Source organism: Enhydra lutris, unplaced genomic scaffold, assembly GCF_002288905.1.
Source record: "Enhydra lutris kenyoni isolate GAN:26980312 unplaced genomic scaffold, ASM228890v2 scaffoldscaffold56, whole genome shotgun sequence".
Taxonomy (NCBI): domain Eukaryota; kingdom Metazoa; phylum Chordata; class Mammalia; order Carnivora; family Mustelidae; genus Enhydra; species Enhydra lutris.
This window is the reverse complement of record NW_019154140.1, coordinates 9,548,821-9,563,779: the sequence shown is the minus strand read 5'-3', so window position 1 is coordinate 9,563,779 and position 14,959 is coordinate 9,548,821. Positions and strand designations below refer to the sequence as shown.

The 14,959-nt window shown below is 40.2% G+C and overlaps 1 protein-coding gene across 9 annotated transcripts in view; it reads left to right on the top strand.

Annotated features, from left to right (window-relative positions):
• The window catches only part of LOC111157914 (transcription factor CP2), a 56,329-nt gene that overhangs the window by 25,042 nt on the left and 16,328 nt on the right, over positions 1–14,959 (top strand). For all 9 annotated transcript variants that reach the window (XM_022519645.1, XM_022519644.1, XM_022519643.1 and 6 more), the window contains exons 2-4: positions 11,582–11,733; positions 12,259–12,335; positions 13,235–13,340. In XM_022519645.1, the coding sequence (XP_022375353.1) occupies positions 11,582–11,733; positions 12,259–12,335; positions 13,235–13,340 (335 nt within the window). The remainder of the gene's footprint in view (positions 1–11,581; positions 11,734–12,258; positions 12,336–13,234; positions 13,341–14,959) is intronic.

Genomic DNA, 14,959 nt, shown 5'->3' with positions numbered 1-14,959 from the left:
GAGGCGAAGGCAGAGGCTTAACCCACTGAGCCACCCAGGCGCCCCAATATCCCTGTTCTTAAGTAGCTGAATGACAACTTGATCTGAAAGATTTGTCTTTTATTGTGTTAGGGTTTTTTTTTTTTTAAGATTTTTTAATTTAGGGGAACCCTCTCAGGTCCCCTACCTCCTTGGGAGCTTTGTACTATCACTTTACTATCGGTCAATAAACCTTGCTTTGCTGTCCACCAAAAAAAGAAAAAAAAAGGAAAAGACTTTTTATTTGAGAGAGAGCACACCCGTGGTGGGGGGCTCGCAGAGGGCGAGGCAGAAGCAGACTCCCCGCTGGCAGGTACCCAACTCAGGGCTCAATCCCAGGACCCTCGTACCATGACCTGAGCAGATGCTTAACTGACTGAGCCACTGAGGTACCCCATATTCATTTTTTGAATACTGATAAAGGGACTGCAAAATAATTTAATGTAGTGCAAAGTATTGTTTTTTAAGATTTTACTGATTTATTTGACAGAGAAAGAGAGAGCACAAGAAGGGGGAGTGGGAGAAGGAGAAGCAAAGCAGTCCGCAGAGCAGGGAGCCCAATGTGGAGCTCAGTCCCAGGAAGCTGGGATCATGACCTAAGCTAAAGGCAGATGCTTAACCAACTGAGCCATCCAGGTGCCCCTTTAGTGCAGAGTTTTGAGGAAAAGATGAGCAGCAGTGTTTTTCAAACTGCTGGTTGTGGTCAACAGTTTAAAAAATGAAGTCAAATAGAAAATACTAACATTAATAAGTATTATTTTGTGAAACTTGTTTCAGTTCTGTAGACACATGTACTGGGTCGTAATATAAAAATGACTTACTTGGTGGGGCGCCTGGGTGGCTCAGTGGGTTAAAGCCTCTGCCTTCAGCTCGGGTCATGGTCCCAGGGTCCTGGGATCAAGCCCTGCATCGGGCTCTCTGCTCAGCGGGGAGCCTGCTTCCCCCCTCTCTCTCTGCCTGCCTCTCTGCCTGCTTGTCATCTCTGCCTGTCAAGTAAATAAATAAAAAATCTTTTTAAAAAAATGGCTTACTTGGGGTGTCAGGGTGACTCAGTTAAGCATCCAACTCTTGATTTCACCTCAGGTCATGGTCTCAGGGTTGTGAAATGGAGTTCCACTTCAGGCCTGCTTTAGATTCTCTCTTTTCCTCTGTCCCCCACCCCCAAATGACTTATTTAATGTAAATGGTTTTCAGACAAATTTGAGGGATACCTGGATGCCTCAGTTAAGCATCTGCCTTTGGCCCAGGTGGTGATCCTGGAGTTCTGGATCAAGTCCCACATCAGGCTCCCTGCAGAGCAAGGAGGGAGGGAGCCTGCTTCTCCCTCTGACTCCTCCTCCTGCTTGTGTGCATGCGCGCCTGTGCTCTCTCTGTTTCTGACAAATAAATAAATAAAATACTTGAAAAAAGAAAAGAAATCGAAAGCCATAGGACTAGAGCATGTGGAAAAGATGGAGGAAAAGAGGTAGCTGTCCTATCATTCTTATAATGGGGCAGACTGATTTTATGCACATTTATTTTCTCTCTTTTTCTCTTATGTCTCTCACTTTATTTATTTATTTTTTTTACCCAGTTGCTTATTCTTTGGATCTGACCATATTGTTCAAATTCTTTACTACTGTTTGTTTCCCAGAAGAGTGAAAATAAGTGTGCTTCATTGGCAGTGTAGTTTTTATAGCATTAACCCGTTTTATTTATTTATCTATCTATCTATCTATCTATTTATTTATTTATTATTTAAAGTTTTGAAGTTTGAGTATAATTGACATACAGTGTTACATTAGTTTCGGGTATATAATGCAATGACTCAACTCTGTATGTTATGCTGTGCCCCCCAAATGTAGCTACCATCCGTCCCCATACAACACTGTTACAATATTACTGACTGTATTTCCTGTGCTGTGCCTTTATTCCTGTGACTTATTCTTTCCATAACTGGAAGACTGTATCTCCCACTCCTCTTCACCCATTTTGCCTATCCACCTCCCTCCCCCTCTTCAGCCTCTGGCAGCCATCCATTTGTTCTCTATGGGTCTGATTCTGCTTTTTTCTTGGTTTATTCATTTGTTTTTTAGACTCCAGATATGAGTGAAATCATTCAAGAAGATTCCCCAAAACACAAAAGTGAAAGCTGACTATCCTTAAAGGTTACTCCCGGGATGCCTGGGTGACTCAGTCTGTTAAGCGTCCGACTCTTGATTTCTGCTTGGGTCCTAAGTCAGTCCTAAGACTGACCCCTGGAGTCTGGCTCCAAGCTCAGTGTGGAGCCTGCTTGGGATTCTTTCCCTCCCTCTCCCTTCTGCTCAAGTGTGTGTGCATGTGCTCTCTCTCTCAAAATAAATACATAAAATCTTAAAAAAGATTCTCTCTCTCCCTCCCCCTCTACCCCGCCCAGCTTAAAAAAAAAAAACACCCCACCAACAATAACAGCAACAAAAACAAGGCTACATTTGGGTCATCTAGATTTCATTTATTTTCATTTCTCCCCCATGCTCTGTTCAGCATTTGCTCTGCTATAGATAGCAGAACTGTCTAGCAACTGTTTAGGTGTAAGTTAAGCATAAATGAAAAAGAACTTAGTAAATTGGTTAGGGAGAAGTGAGTACAGGATGGGGAATAGATGATGTCATAAACTTTGCATTAAAAATGTTGCAGGGACTCAAAGTTTGTACCCCTCATTGCCTATTACTGAGACATGGAAGACCAAAGGAAGGGGGAATAAAAGAAGAAAGAACGAAAATAATTACATTTTTAAAAATTGATACATAGTTTTAATACTTAGAATAGTTATCTGGGACTAATAGCTACTCAATAAATATTTGAATGGAAAATTGAAGTTTTCTTTTTAAAAAGGGAGTTACCAGTACCTCAGGAAACTTGTATTCTACTTAACAGCTAGTTCCTACATAGTTTAGAAGAATGTATTCTTTTTTTTTTTTTTAAGATTTTCATTTATTTATTTGACAGAGAGAGTAAGAGAGGACAAGCAGGGGAAGCTGCAGAGGGAGAGGGAGAAAGAGAAGCAGACTCCCCACAGAGCAGGGAGCTTAATTTGGAGCTCCTGGGATCATGACCTGAACCAAAAGCAGACACTTAAGCAACTGAGCCACCTGGGTACCCCAGAAGAGTGTACTCTGAGAGCATAGTTTATTAGAATCATCTTTGGCTAAATAAGATGGGGGCTTTTTCTAGGAATTCAAAACCTTTGTTTTGACTTTAAATGAGAATATCATTTGTTTTTTAAAGATTTTGTTTGTCAGAGAGAGAGAGCACAAGCAGGGGGAGTGGCAGGCAGAGGGAGAGGTAGGCTCCTCACTGAGTAAGGAGTCGGATGCCAGACTTGATCCCAAGACCCTGAGATCATGACCTGAGCCAAAGGCAGATGCTTAACACTTAGCCACCCAAGCGTCTGGGGAATACCATTGTTAGAGATTGTCTGTTGCTAAAGAAAACTACAGCGATGAGCCTTTTGGATTTGGGATACAGAAGAGTTTGCATGCCTAGATGTTGTCCATGCCATTATGATGATTCATTTAGACATTGTTTTGTCATGGCAAATACACAAGGGTCAAAATGAAATTAAAAAAAAAACTGTATAGACAGGTTTACAAGCCAGTTGGTCTAGCCAGCATATAGGCTTATATAGTTACCATTCAACTGCTGCGTTGTATACCAGATGCTGTAGAATCTACATTGGACTGTAATCACAGGGAAATAGTGAAATTTCCTGTCTACTAGAGGCTACTGTATACCAATTAGTACTTTGTAATAACCTGTAGGATCCCTAAACTTATCCCAGTGCAGCTTCTAAAGCCCATATAGCCTTAAAACAGTTATTCTTTTTAGAATAATAAAATAATAGAATTGATTTGAAGGACCTTTTTTTTTTTTTAAAGGTCAACTTGTCCAACCCTGAACTGATAATTAAGTCTCTTTATGGAGCAGACCTAACAACACTTTGCTTTAGACAAACATCCTCATTTCCTTCACTTACTCTTAAAATGGCATGACTCTAGGTCCCCTCATTCTTTTCTTAGATTTTTTTTTTAAGTTTTTATTTATTTGACACACAGAGAAATCACAAATAGGCAGAGAGGCAGGTGAAGAGAGAGGAGGAAGCAGTCTCCCCACTGAGCAGAGAGCCCAATGTGGGACTCTATCCCAGGACCCTGAGATCATGACCTGAGCCGAAGGCAGAAGGCTGAACCCACTAAGCCACTTTTAAAGTCCCCTCTCTCTCTCTCTCTCTCTTTTTTTTTTTATTTTATTTTATTTTTATTTATAAGAGGGAGAGAGATCGGGGGGAAGAGCAGAAGAAGAGGTACAGGCAGGTTCCACGCTAAGTGCAGAGCTCAGCTCGGGGCTAGATCATGACCTGAGACAAAACCAGCAGTCAGACACTTAACTGACTGAGCCACCCAGGTACCCCATAAAGTCCTCTTTTTTTTAAAGTTTCACACTCAGAACTAAGCACAGTACTTAAGTGTAGTCTGATTTGCATAGAGATGAATGTCATTTCCTTTATCAGACTTTGTTTTTAATGAAACCTGCTATCCGCAGTTTTGGCAGCCATGTTATGCCATTTGTCTCATTGAAATAGATTTTTTAAAAGCTCTAGTCTATCTCACATATATTGGCCCATTTTGCTGTTTTTAGTTCTAAGTGCATGACATTATATTCATCCTCTCGTTAGATTTAGCCTCCTGTTCCAGCCAACTAGAATTACTTTTTTTTTTTAAGATTTTATTTATTTATTTGACAGAGAGCGAGATCACAAGTAGGCAGAGAGGCTGGCAGAGAGAGGGAGGAAAGCAGGCTCCCCACTGAGCAGAGAGCCCGATGAGGGGCTTGATCCCAGGACCTTGAGATCATGACCTGAGCTGAAGGCAGAGGCTTATTAACCCACTGAGCCACCCAGGCGCCCCTAGAATTACTTTTTTTTTTTTTTTTTTTTTTTTTTAGAGAGAGAGGGAGAGAGAGCAAGCACAGGCAGACAGAATAGCAGGCAGAGGCAGAGGGAGAAGCAGGCTCCCCGATGAGCAAGGAGCCCGATGTGGGACTCGATCCCAGGACGCTGGGATCATGACCTGAGCCGAAGGCAGCTGCTTAACCAACTGAGCCACCCAGGCGTCCCTAGAATTACTTTTTTTATTAAAGACTTTTTATTTATTTGAGATAGAGCGAGAGAGAGAGAGCATGAGTAGGGGCAGGGACACAGAGGGAGAGGGAGGAGCAGATTCCCTGCTGAGCAGGCAGCCCTGTACAGCCTCGATCCCAGGACCCCGGGAGCACGACCCGAGCCGAAGGCAGAGGTTTAACCTATTGAGCCACCCAGGTGCCCTAGACCTGCTTTAAAAGTTGATTCTGTCATACAGGATATTTGCTTTCTCATCCTATCATTTACCTATTTGATCATCATCCTCTTAAGTGTCCTCATCCAAGTCATTTAAAAAAAAAATTTTTTTTTAAGATTTTATTTATGTGAGAGAGGGAGAGAGAGCACAAGCATGGGGAGTGGAAATGGGAGGAGAAGCAGACTCTCCACGGAGCAGGAAGCCTGATGGGATCAGGACCTGAGCTGAAGGCAGACACTTAACCGACTGAGCCACCCAGAAACCTCCAAGTCATTTTAAAAAATATTGGAGAGGACAGGTTTCTCTGGGGTCCTGTGATGTACCACTAAACCTTCTAGACTTACCTGTACTCTTCAGGTATGGTTACATAGTGATCTATGAAGCCAATTAACTATTACAAAATTCGTATTTTTCACCTTGGAAATCCAGAAGTATTTATGTTTACAGGTCATACTATATTAAAAGAAAGAAAATGAGTTAGTTTGGTATGGCTCCTAGTGCTCCTTGTGTCCTGCCCAAATACTCATTATTAATATGTTAGTGTTTTAATCAGTAGTACACTATTTACATCAAAGAGTAGATCTGTGCCTTCTTGATACTTTTTGTAAATCTCAGCATATTCTGGGTTTCAGCTCAAGCTTCTTATAGGTTAGTGCCATTTTTTTAATAGTTTCTTTCCTTTTTTATGTATTTTTTGGGGGTGTGTCCTTCTAATTCTGAGCAGACAGTGAGCTTTTTTCCCTCTATCTCAGATAATGCAAGATTGGCAACATTTCATGCTTGGGTCCTCTTGTCATTGTTTTTTGAAGCCTGTTCTCTTAGACACTAGGAACCATGCCTGGCTGTGTTCTTTGTTCTTTTTACCTATCTGGCTTAGCTGCTTCCTTTTCAGGTTCCCACCACTTCCTCTTTTCTGAGCAGTTTCTTCTTGGTCAAATTCAGTTCAGAATTAAAATTATCATTTCTGGGCGCCTGGGTGGCTCAGTTGGTTGGGCGACTGCCTTTGGCTCAGGTCATGATCCCGGACTTCCAGGATCGAGTCCCACATCAGGCTCCCAGCTCTTTGGGGAGTCTGCTTCCCCCTCTGACCTTCTCCTCTCTCATGCTCTCTCTCACTCATTCTCTCTCAAATAAATAAATAAAATCTTTAAAAAAAAAAATTCTACTCCTTTCTTCTGCCTTCTGGGTGATAGAATAATTGACAAGGCAATTAAAAAAGGATTTATTATAAATAAATTAAAAAGATAAAAAAAAAGATTCATTGATTTCTTGATTTATTTTAGAGAGAGCATCCCACTGCAGTGGAAGAGGCAGAGGGAGAGAGAGAGGGAGAGAAGCAGATTTCCTGCTGAGCCTGGAGCCCAATGTGGGGCTTGATCTCACAACCCTGAGATCATGACCTGAGTTAAAATCAAGAATCAGCCACTTTAATTGACTGAGGCACCCAGGCACTCCAAGGCAGATTTTTTTAGGGAGGAGAGACAGCAGAAGGAGGGAAGAGAGAGAGAATCCCAGGCAGCCTCCATACCCATGGATGCAAAGCCCATTGTAGTGCTCAATCTCATGAAACCAAGAGTCAGACACTTAAGCAACTGAGCCACCCAGGGACCCCAGCAAGGCAATTTTTAAAATATATGCTGCTTTTTAGTTGAATGAGATTTTTCAGCAGATGTTCAGATAGTAGGAATCTTTTATTACTTTTTGTGACAGAGGGCTCCTCCAGAAAGTACTCTTATTTTACCATTTCTCAGTTGTAAGGACATCTCACTGGCTTTGTGTTAAGACTTGCAGGACCATCTCTTCTTCCCAGGTCCCTGATCTGCCCTGCCAGCCTTCCCACAAATCCCTGAAGTCAGTCTGCTTTCCTCTCTTCTTTCAAGGTGTTCTGACCAGTTTTTTACTGGACTTTTTTTTTTTTTTTTTTTTTTTTTCTCTTGAAGCTGGCCTAATGAGTAGACTGTAGTTCTTGCCCTTTCCCAGTAGGACTGTCATGGGGTATTCTGTGTTTTGTTTCAGATGTTTTCATTATGATGGAGTCTAAATGAGGGCATAAGTAGGGAAGTTAGAAGTTTGGGACCTCATATTATGCCTAGTTAGTTTCTAATTTTCTTTGATGCTTTGGACAACCTGTCTACTTGCTTCTCTTGCTCAAAGAAGAGCTCATCAAACCTTTCCCTCTCCCTTCTTAGGCTCTCTAGAAGAGATTCAGCAGATGGTAGGCCTGAGGGAGAAGATTAAATAAAGCATAGTTGTGAATTCCTACAGACCATGCAGAGGCTGCCTTATCTCAAAAGAATAGTTTATTCCTCAGGAGACCATGAAGCAACTCTTCATGGAATCCCGGTTATATACAGGAAATATCACTCCTGGTCTTGCTTCTGTTCCTCTGTTACTTTTACTTAGATGCTTTCTGCTGTTTCCATTCTTGGTGTGAATTTCCACTTAGCAATACACATTTTTAACATATACGCAACTTATCTTTTTATCAGGTGAGATTTCCGTATCCTAATATTTGATCAGATGTCATACTGCAGAAATGTGCTGAGTATTCTGGAGAATGCAAACAAAAGTATAAATCACATCAACAAATATTTACGAAGCACAGAAAAGAGAATATACTCCTTCCGATAGCTTACATTTCATTGGAATGAATTAAATACATGAAGCAGGGGCTACTGGCTGGCTCAGTCAGTGGAGCATGCAACTCTTAATCTTGAGGTCACAAGTTCAAGCCTCACAATGGGTGCAGAGATTACTTTAAAAAAGTACATGAAGTACCTGGAGAATGTAGTAACATGCTAAATTATACATTGGTACCAACTACTTGGGCTTCACAACTCAGAGTGGGTTTTCCTAATCAATGCTCAGTTTACCCCTAAGAAGGAGCAGATGTCTATATTTCTAAAATTGTTGCTTGCTTAATCTGTTACTGTTTTTGCTATAGACAGGGTCCTAGAACTCTGCTCACCAGTGACCGTCAGCCTCCATCTCTAGGAATGTGGAACTGAATGGTACTCTTGCTCCCACAGCAGAGTACAAGAAATGTGTAGCAAGAACATGAGTAATTAAAATATATTTGAGGGTTTTGGATCTTAAAATCTCTGATGAGAAAATACAGTTTTGTGTATTTGGTTTGGCTGTTTTGAGTTAATTTTAGATGTAACTTTTAGAATCAGTTTTCGAATTTCAGCATCAAATTGCTTAGTCATGAGGGATTAGGTATAAAGCCATATTATATTGAGAAAACTAGAGACTCTTGCTATGTATTAACCTTGCTAGGCAGTAATATTTGAGAAGAAAAGAAAAAAACCACCCTACATTCTAAAAGGTTGAGCTGTTGCTATGTTGCAAAATCCGATTTGCCTTGATTCCTGATAATCTTCACTAATCTTTCAAGGAATCATCAGATGTGGTGTATTTGAGAATGGCATGTATCCAGATACCGAGACTAGCATCATGGTTCTGAAGTTTTGCAGTGTACTGCCTTATTTTCTGTACTGTTTGTTGTGGGAACATGGGTAGCTTCCTGATTTGAGAAGTGGAAGAACTGAGTTGAAGTCCTTTGCTAGAAAACCCAGTGCTTCTTCGGTTTTATATAGTCTCCAGGGATCCATAGTATATTTTGCCCGACATTAATATAGATAGAAGAATTCTTCACCTTCTCTACTCAACTCCAACCCTTTGAGCAAAGCACATACCTCTAGACCTCAGGGAGAGGAAAGCACCCTTTGTTTTTCCAGCCTTTGAAATACTTTGTAGCAGTAAGAAACCTGGGTTTCATTAAAACTGGGGTGCCTGGGTGGCTCAGTGGGCTCTGCCTTAGGCTCAGGTCATGATCCCAGGGTCCTGGGATCAAGACCCGCACCGGGCTCTCTACTCAACGGGGAGCCTGCTTCCCTTCCTCTCTCTCTGCCTGCCTTTCTGCCTACTTGTGATCTTTGTCTGCCAAATAAATAAATAAAATCTTAACAACAACAACAACAACAACAACATCAACAACAACAACTGGTTTGTATTTCAGGTGCCTGGATTCAACTAATAACATATAGCCTTGCTATTTAGACATAAGCAGAAAGAGAAATTTCTTTCCTTTCTCTTCGCTAACCAACCTCCCCTTTTAAAGCATTTATGCCATTAAATTTTTATCACTTCTATGTGGATTGTTAGGACAATAATCAGAACATTTTCTGCTTATTTTGTTTTCTAGTAAGAATTTATAATGTCTCTAAGATTTATAGGAGTTCAGCCATTTTTCTATCAATGGTTCCTTTTGCCTGAATGTGATGATTCTGTAATGTTTGGGGAGAATGTATACTGTTGAGGGTACATAGAAAGAATTGCCCTGTAGCCCACACACTTAGCGTTCTATAGAACATTTTTATCTCCCGAGAAAGTGCCCTTGTCTATATCTTCCAAGTCAATCTCTGTCCTGCCAGGAAACCACTGTTCTTAGCTTTGCTTGTTTTAGAACATCATAGAAATGGAACCGTACATTGTACATTCTTTGTATCTAGCTTCTTTTGTTTAGTAATATGTTTGTGAGATGCATACATGTTGTTGCATTCCTTCATTTTGCTGACTGGTATTCCATTGTACCAATATACCAGTTTGTGCATTCCATTCTTTTAATTACAAACATTTAGGTTCTTTCCAGTTTTTGCTTTTATGCTATTAGCATTTATGCACAAGCCTTGAGTGGAAGGACTTATATTTCCTTTTCTCTTGGATTAATACCTGTGAGTAGAATTGCTGCATCAAAGGGCAGATAGATATTTACTTTTTTAAGAAACATCCATTCCTTTTTCTAAATTGGCTGTGTTATTTGACACTTGTGCTGGCAAAGAATAGGAGTTCTCGTTGCTCCACAGCCTTGCCAACATTTGGGTTGTCATTCTTTTTAACTTCAGCTGTTCTAGTGAGTACAGGTACAAATTCTATAAGTGAATTAAAATGTTTTATTTTGAGAATTTTGTAGCATGTCTTGGGATAATTGGAAATTTGGTACATGAATTTGGTACATCTCTCTCTCTCTCTTTTTAAGATTTTATTTATTTGAGGGGGAGAATGAGCAAGAGAGAGAGCATGTTGGTAGGTGGGGGAGCAGACGGAGAGGGAGAAGCAGGCTCCCCGCCAAGCAGGTTGTCCAATACAAGACTCAATCCCAGAACTCCGGGACCATGACCTGAGCCCAAGACGGACGCTTAACTGACTGAGCCACCCTGGTGCTCCTAATTTGGTACATTGCTTAAGATTCTTTTAAAGTTTGGTCTGGGGGCGCCTGGGTGGCTCAGTGGGTTAAGCCTCTGCCTTTGGCTCAGGTCATGATCTCAGGGTCCTGGGATGGAGTCCTGCATCGGGCTCTCTGGCAGGGAGCCTGCTTCCTCCCTCTCTCTCTCTGCCTGCCTCTCTGCCTGCTTGTGATCTCTCTCTGTCAAATAAATAAATAAAATCTTTAAAAAAAAATAAAAAATAAAGTTTGGTCTGGGGCAAATGTTGATCACAACAGTTTAGGTCTCCAGGATAGGGTCAGGATATTCTCTCCTACTAATCCATGGCTAGAGTTTATAAGGGAGAATTATTGTTAGTCCTGTGGCTATCAATTTTAGTCTCTTACAGTTTCCAAATTATTTTCTCACATATTTACTCTTGGCAGCAAGTGTGATTCACATTTTATAGATGAAGGAGTGAAGACTGGAGAGCTTGTCTAAGATTTGCCCAAGGCTTTGAGGGACTGAAACACAGCACTTTCCTTTAGTAGTATTTCACAGAACGTAAGCTGACTTTGAAATATGTCCTGGTCATTGATTTGTCCTTTTCAAGTGGCTTCTAGGAATTCTGAGTCTTGTTTTAGTCCCTAGAGTAGATCAGCTGATACAGTTCTAGAGATAACTGCAGTTGGTGCCCTTCGAAGAACAAAAACATTACTGAGTGTCCTAACTTGACATTTTGGAGCTCTGCGTATAATTTTCAGAGCCCTTTTAGGAACCCCTGTCCAAACTGTTTTAGCAGCGACTATCTGTCATTGCCCATGTTGTTGAGGTGAGGGGGACAGCACAGCAGGTAATCTGAACTGAGTGTTTGGGAAGAGACTCCATCAAAGTGAGTAATGTTCATAGTTTTCCAAACCAAATTGCAGTTCAAGTGTTTCAACGTAAATCCACTTTTGTACCACTGTTAGGTGTTAACATAAGTTGTTTGCTGTATTTCAGTGATGTCCTTGCATTGCCCATTTTTAAGCAAGAAGAGTCAAGTTTGCCCCCTGATAATGAGAATAAAATCCTGCCTTTTCAATATGTGCTCTGTGCTGCCACCTCTCCAGCCGTGAAACTCCATGATGAAACCCTGACCTATCTCAATCAAGGTTAGATGCTTCTTTTTTTGTTAGTATTATTGAAAATTGGTGGATTGATGGTATTTTATTAGGTATACTTTTATGGTAAACAGTACATCTTTCTAGTGTGACCTGTCAGAGTTGAAGTCTTATGTCAGAGATTTTTCACTTTTATGTCATGTTGGAGATATATCAGTGGCTGCTTCTGTGTACCTGCCTAGTTTTAGTTCCTGTCTCCCTCCTTCTTTCTAATCCTTACCCAATTCTGTTTACCAGTTGTGTGACTTTGGACAAGTTACTTAAACTCTTTGTGTTTCAATTCCTTTATCTGTAAAAGTGGGATTGATAATACTCTGGAGAATTCTATCAACTGATGATATAACATATGAAAACACTTATATTAGCACTGTGTCTGGCATATAGTTAAGGATTATAGTTGTTACTAATACTAATAAGATTATATTCTTGTATATTCAACCAGCTGAATTTTATTCTTTCTGAATCTTACAAAGTTAATTTATGATGAATATAATATATAGTTACTTTTTCTTCCAGGACAGTCTTATGAAATTCGTATGCTAGACAATAGGAAACTTGGAGAACTTCCAGAAATTAATGGCAAGTTGGTGAAGGTAAAAGAAAATGAGTAAATCATTCCTTTGCACAATATCCTTTTACCGACTCTTTTTGGGTCATGTTCTTTTGCTTCCATAAAGGGCTTGGTGCTGTCTCTTAGCTACTATAGTTTGCTGGCAGAGTGGTAAACCGTTAATTTCTTTGGAGTGAGAATGAGCCCCCTCCATTCACATGGACTTTTCAGAGTTGCAAAGACAGAAGGCTTACTACTCCATGTCCCAGTAGTCTCCTGGTTCAGTGAACTTCTTTGGGGTGGAATAGAGGGACCTTCTTCAGATTTTTAGAGAAACTCCAGTGTCTTTTTTGGATACGTGGTCTAGTAGCAAGAAAAACAGGGAGCTCTGTTGACAAATAACAGTTTTCTTAGTCTAGACTTAGAGCATTGAATTCACAGCACAATTGGAACAGAGAAATTTGGTCAGCTGCGGTAAAAGTTAGCGGGAAGGCTATTAATAACCACCTCTCTAAAGTAAGAATAACAAAAGGAAAGTTGATAGATACAACCCCTGCTTACCCTCAGTGCTGTGTAGTGGGTTAGCAAGCAGGGTACTTGCTGAGCTTTTCATATACACCCGAAGAGCTGAGCTGAATATTACATGGTAACAGTAGAGACAGGTAGAAATGCTTCCAGTAAGAGTCCTTTATGCTTAGTCCATGAGGACTGATGTTTTAAATATGGTACCAGTTAACTATAAAGCTTATATCTGAGCAATTATAAAATTTACCCTCAAATAGAGTTTGGGATGGGATGGGTTTTAGAGTGAAACAGATCTCAAGAAAAATAATTTTAGATTGTATCTAGAAACCAACTGGAGGTGACTGCTGGTAGTTTTCCTTTATCAGCGCTGATTTTTAAAGGATCCTATTATCATTTGATTTCGTTGCTTCCGTTTAGAGTATATTCCGTGTAGTGTTCCATGACCGACGGCTACAGTACACTGAACATCAGCAGCTGGAGGGCTGGAGGTGGAACCGACCTGGAGATAGAATTCTTGACATTGGTGAGTTAAGGGAATCTCTTGCCCAGGAAATGTCTATAGGTATGGTCTCAGCGTTGGTGTTCTTTACTTGATGTTTACATTGATTCAAAGCGCCGCAGTGGCTCAATCAGCATAAACCCCAAAATGTTATTGACTAAGCATAAAAAAATTACTGGGATGGTCATACCAGAATTGAAGTTGGAAGTGTAGACACTTCAGTTCCGTAACAGTCGCATCTATTCCTTTAAGGTGATTTTATTTTTCTTTTTGTTTTTTTTTAATTTAGTTGTAGATATATATAACGTAAAAGTTAGCATTATAAAACATTTTGAAGTAAATAATTCAGTGACACTAAGTGTATTCACATTATGTAGCCATCACTATCATCCATCTCCGGAACTTTTTTCGTCTTCCCAAACTGAAACTCTGTACCCATTAAACAGTAACGCCCTATTCTTCTTCTCCCCAGCCCCTGGCCACCACCATTCTACCTTTTGTCCATATGACTGAGACTACTCCAGGTGTCTCATATAAGTGAAATCATTCAGTGTTTGTCTTTTTGTGATTGGCTTATTTCGCTTAACCTAATCCTCACGGTTCACCCAGATAGTAGTATGCGTCAGAATTTTCCTCCTTTTATTTATTATTATTATTTTTTAAAAGATTTTATTTATTCATTTGACAGAGAGAGATCACAAGTAGGCAGAGAGGCAGGCAGAGAGAGAGGGGGAAGCAGGCTCCCTGCCAGAGAGCCTGATGCAGGACTCCATCCCAGGACTCTGAGATCATGACCTGAGCCGAAGGCAGAGGCTTAACCCACTGAGCCACCCAGGCGCCCCAGAATTTTCCTCCTTTTAAAGACTGTATAATACTCCATTGTGTATCTGTACCACATTTTGTTTATCCATTCATCCTTTAGTAGATACTTGGGTTGATTCTACCTTTTGGTTATTGTGAATAATGGAGTTTAGGGACATGGGTATATCGATATTTATTTCAGTCTCTCCTTTCAGTTCTTTTGGGTATATATCCAGAAATGGGACTGTTAGATCATGTATGGTAATTCTATTTTGAATTTTGGGGGGAACTGTCATACTGTTTCCATAGCAGCTGCATGTTTTACAATCCCATCAGAAGTGAACAAGGGTTCTAAATACTTTACCTCCTTGCTAACATGTGCTTTTTCTGGTTTTGTTTTTTTTGTTTTTTTTGTTTGTTTTTTGGGTTTTTTGTATTGTAGCCATCTTAATGGATGTGAAGTGGTTATCTCATTGTGGTTTTGATTTATACTTCTCTAATGATTAGTGATGTTGGGCATCTTTTTGTGTGCTTATTGGCCATGTATGTATCTTCTTTGGAGAAATGTATATTCAAATCCTTTCCTCATTTTTTAATCTGATTGGTTGGTTTTGTTCTTGTGTAGTTGTGAGTTGTAGGCATTCCTTATGTATTCTAGATATTAACCCCATATCAGATACGTGATTTGCAATATTTTCTTCCATTCTGTGTGGGTTGTCTTTTCACTGTGTTGATAATGTCCTTTGATGCATGAAAGTTTTACATTTTGATGTAGTCCAGTTTATTTAATAATTTTATTGCCTTGGCTATGCTTTTGGTGTCATAGCTAAGAATATTGCAAA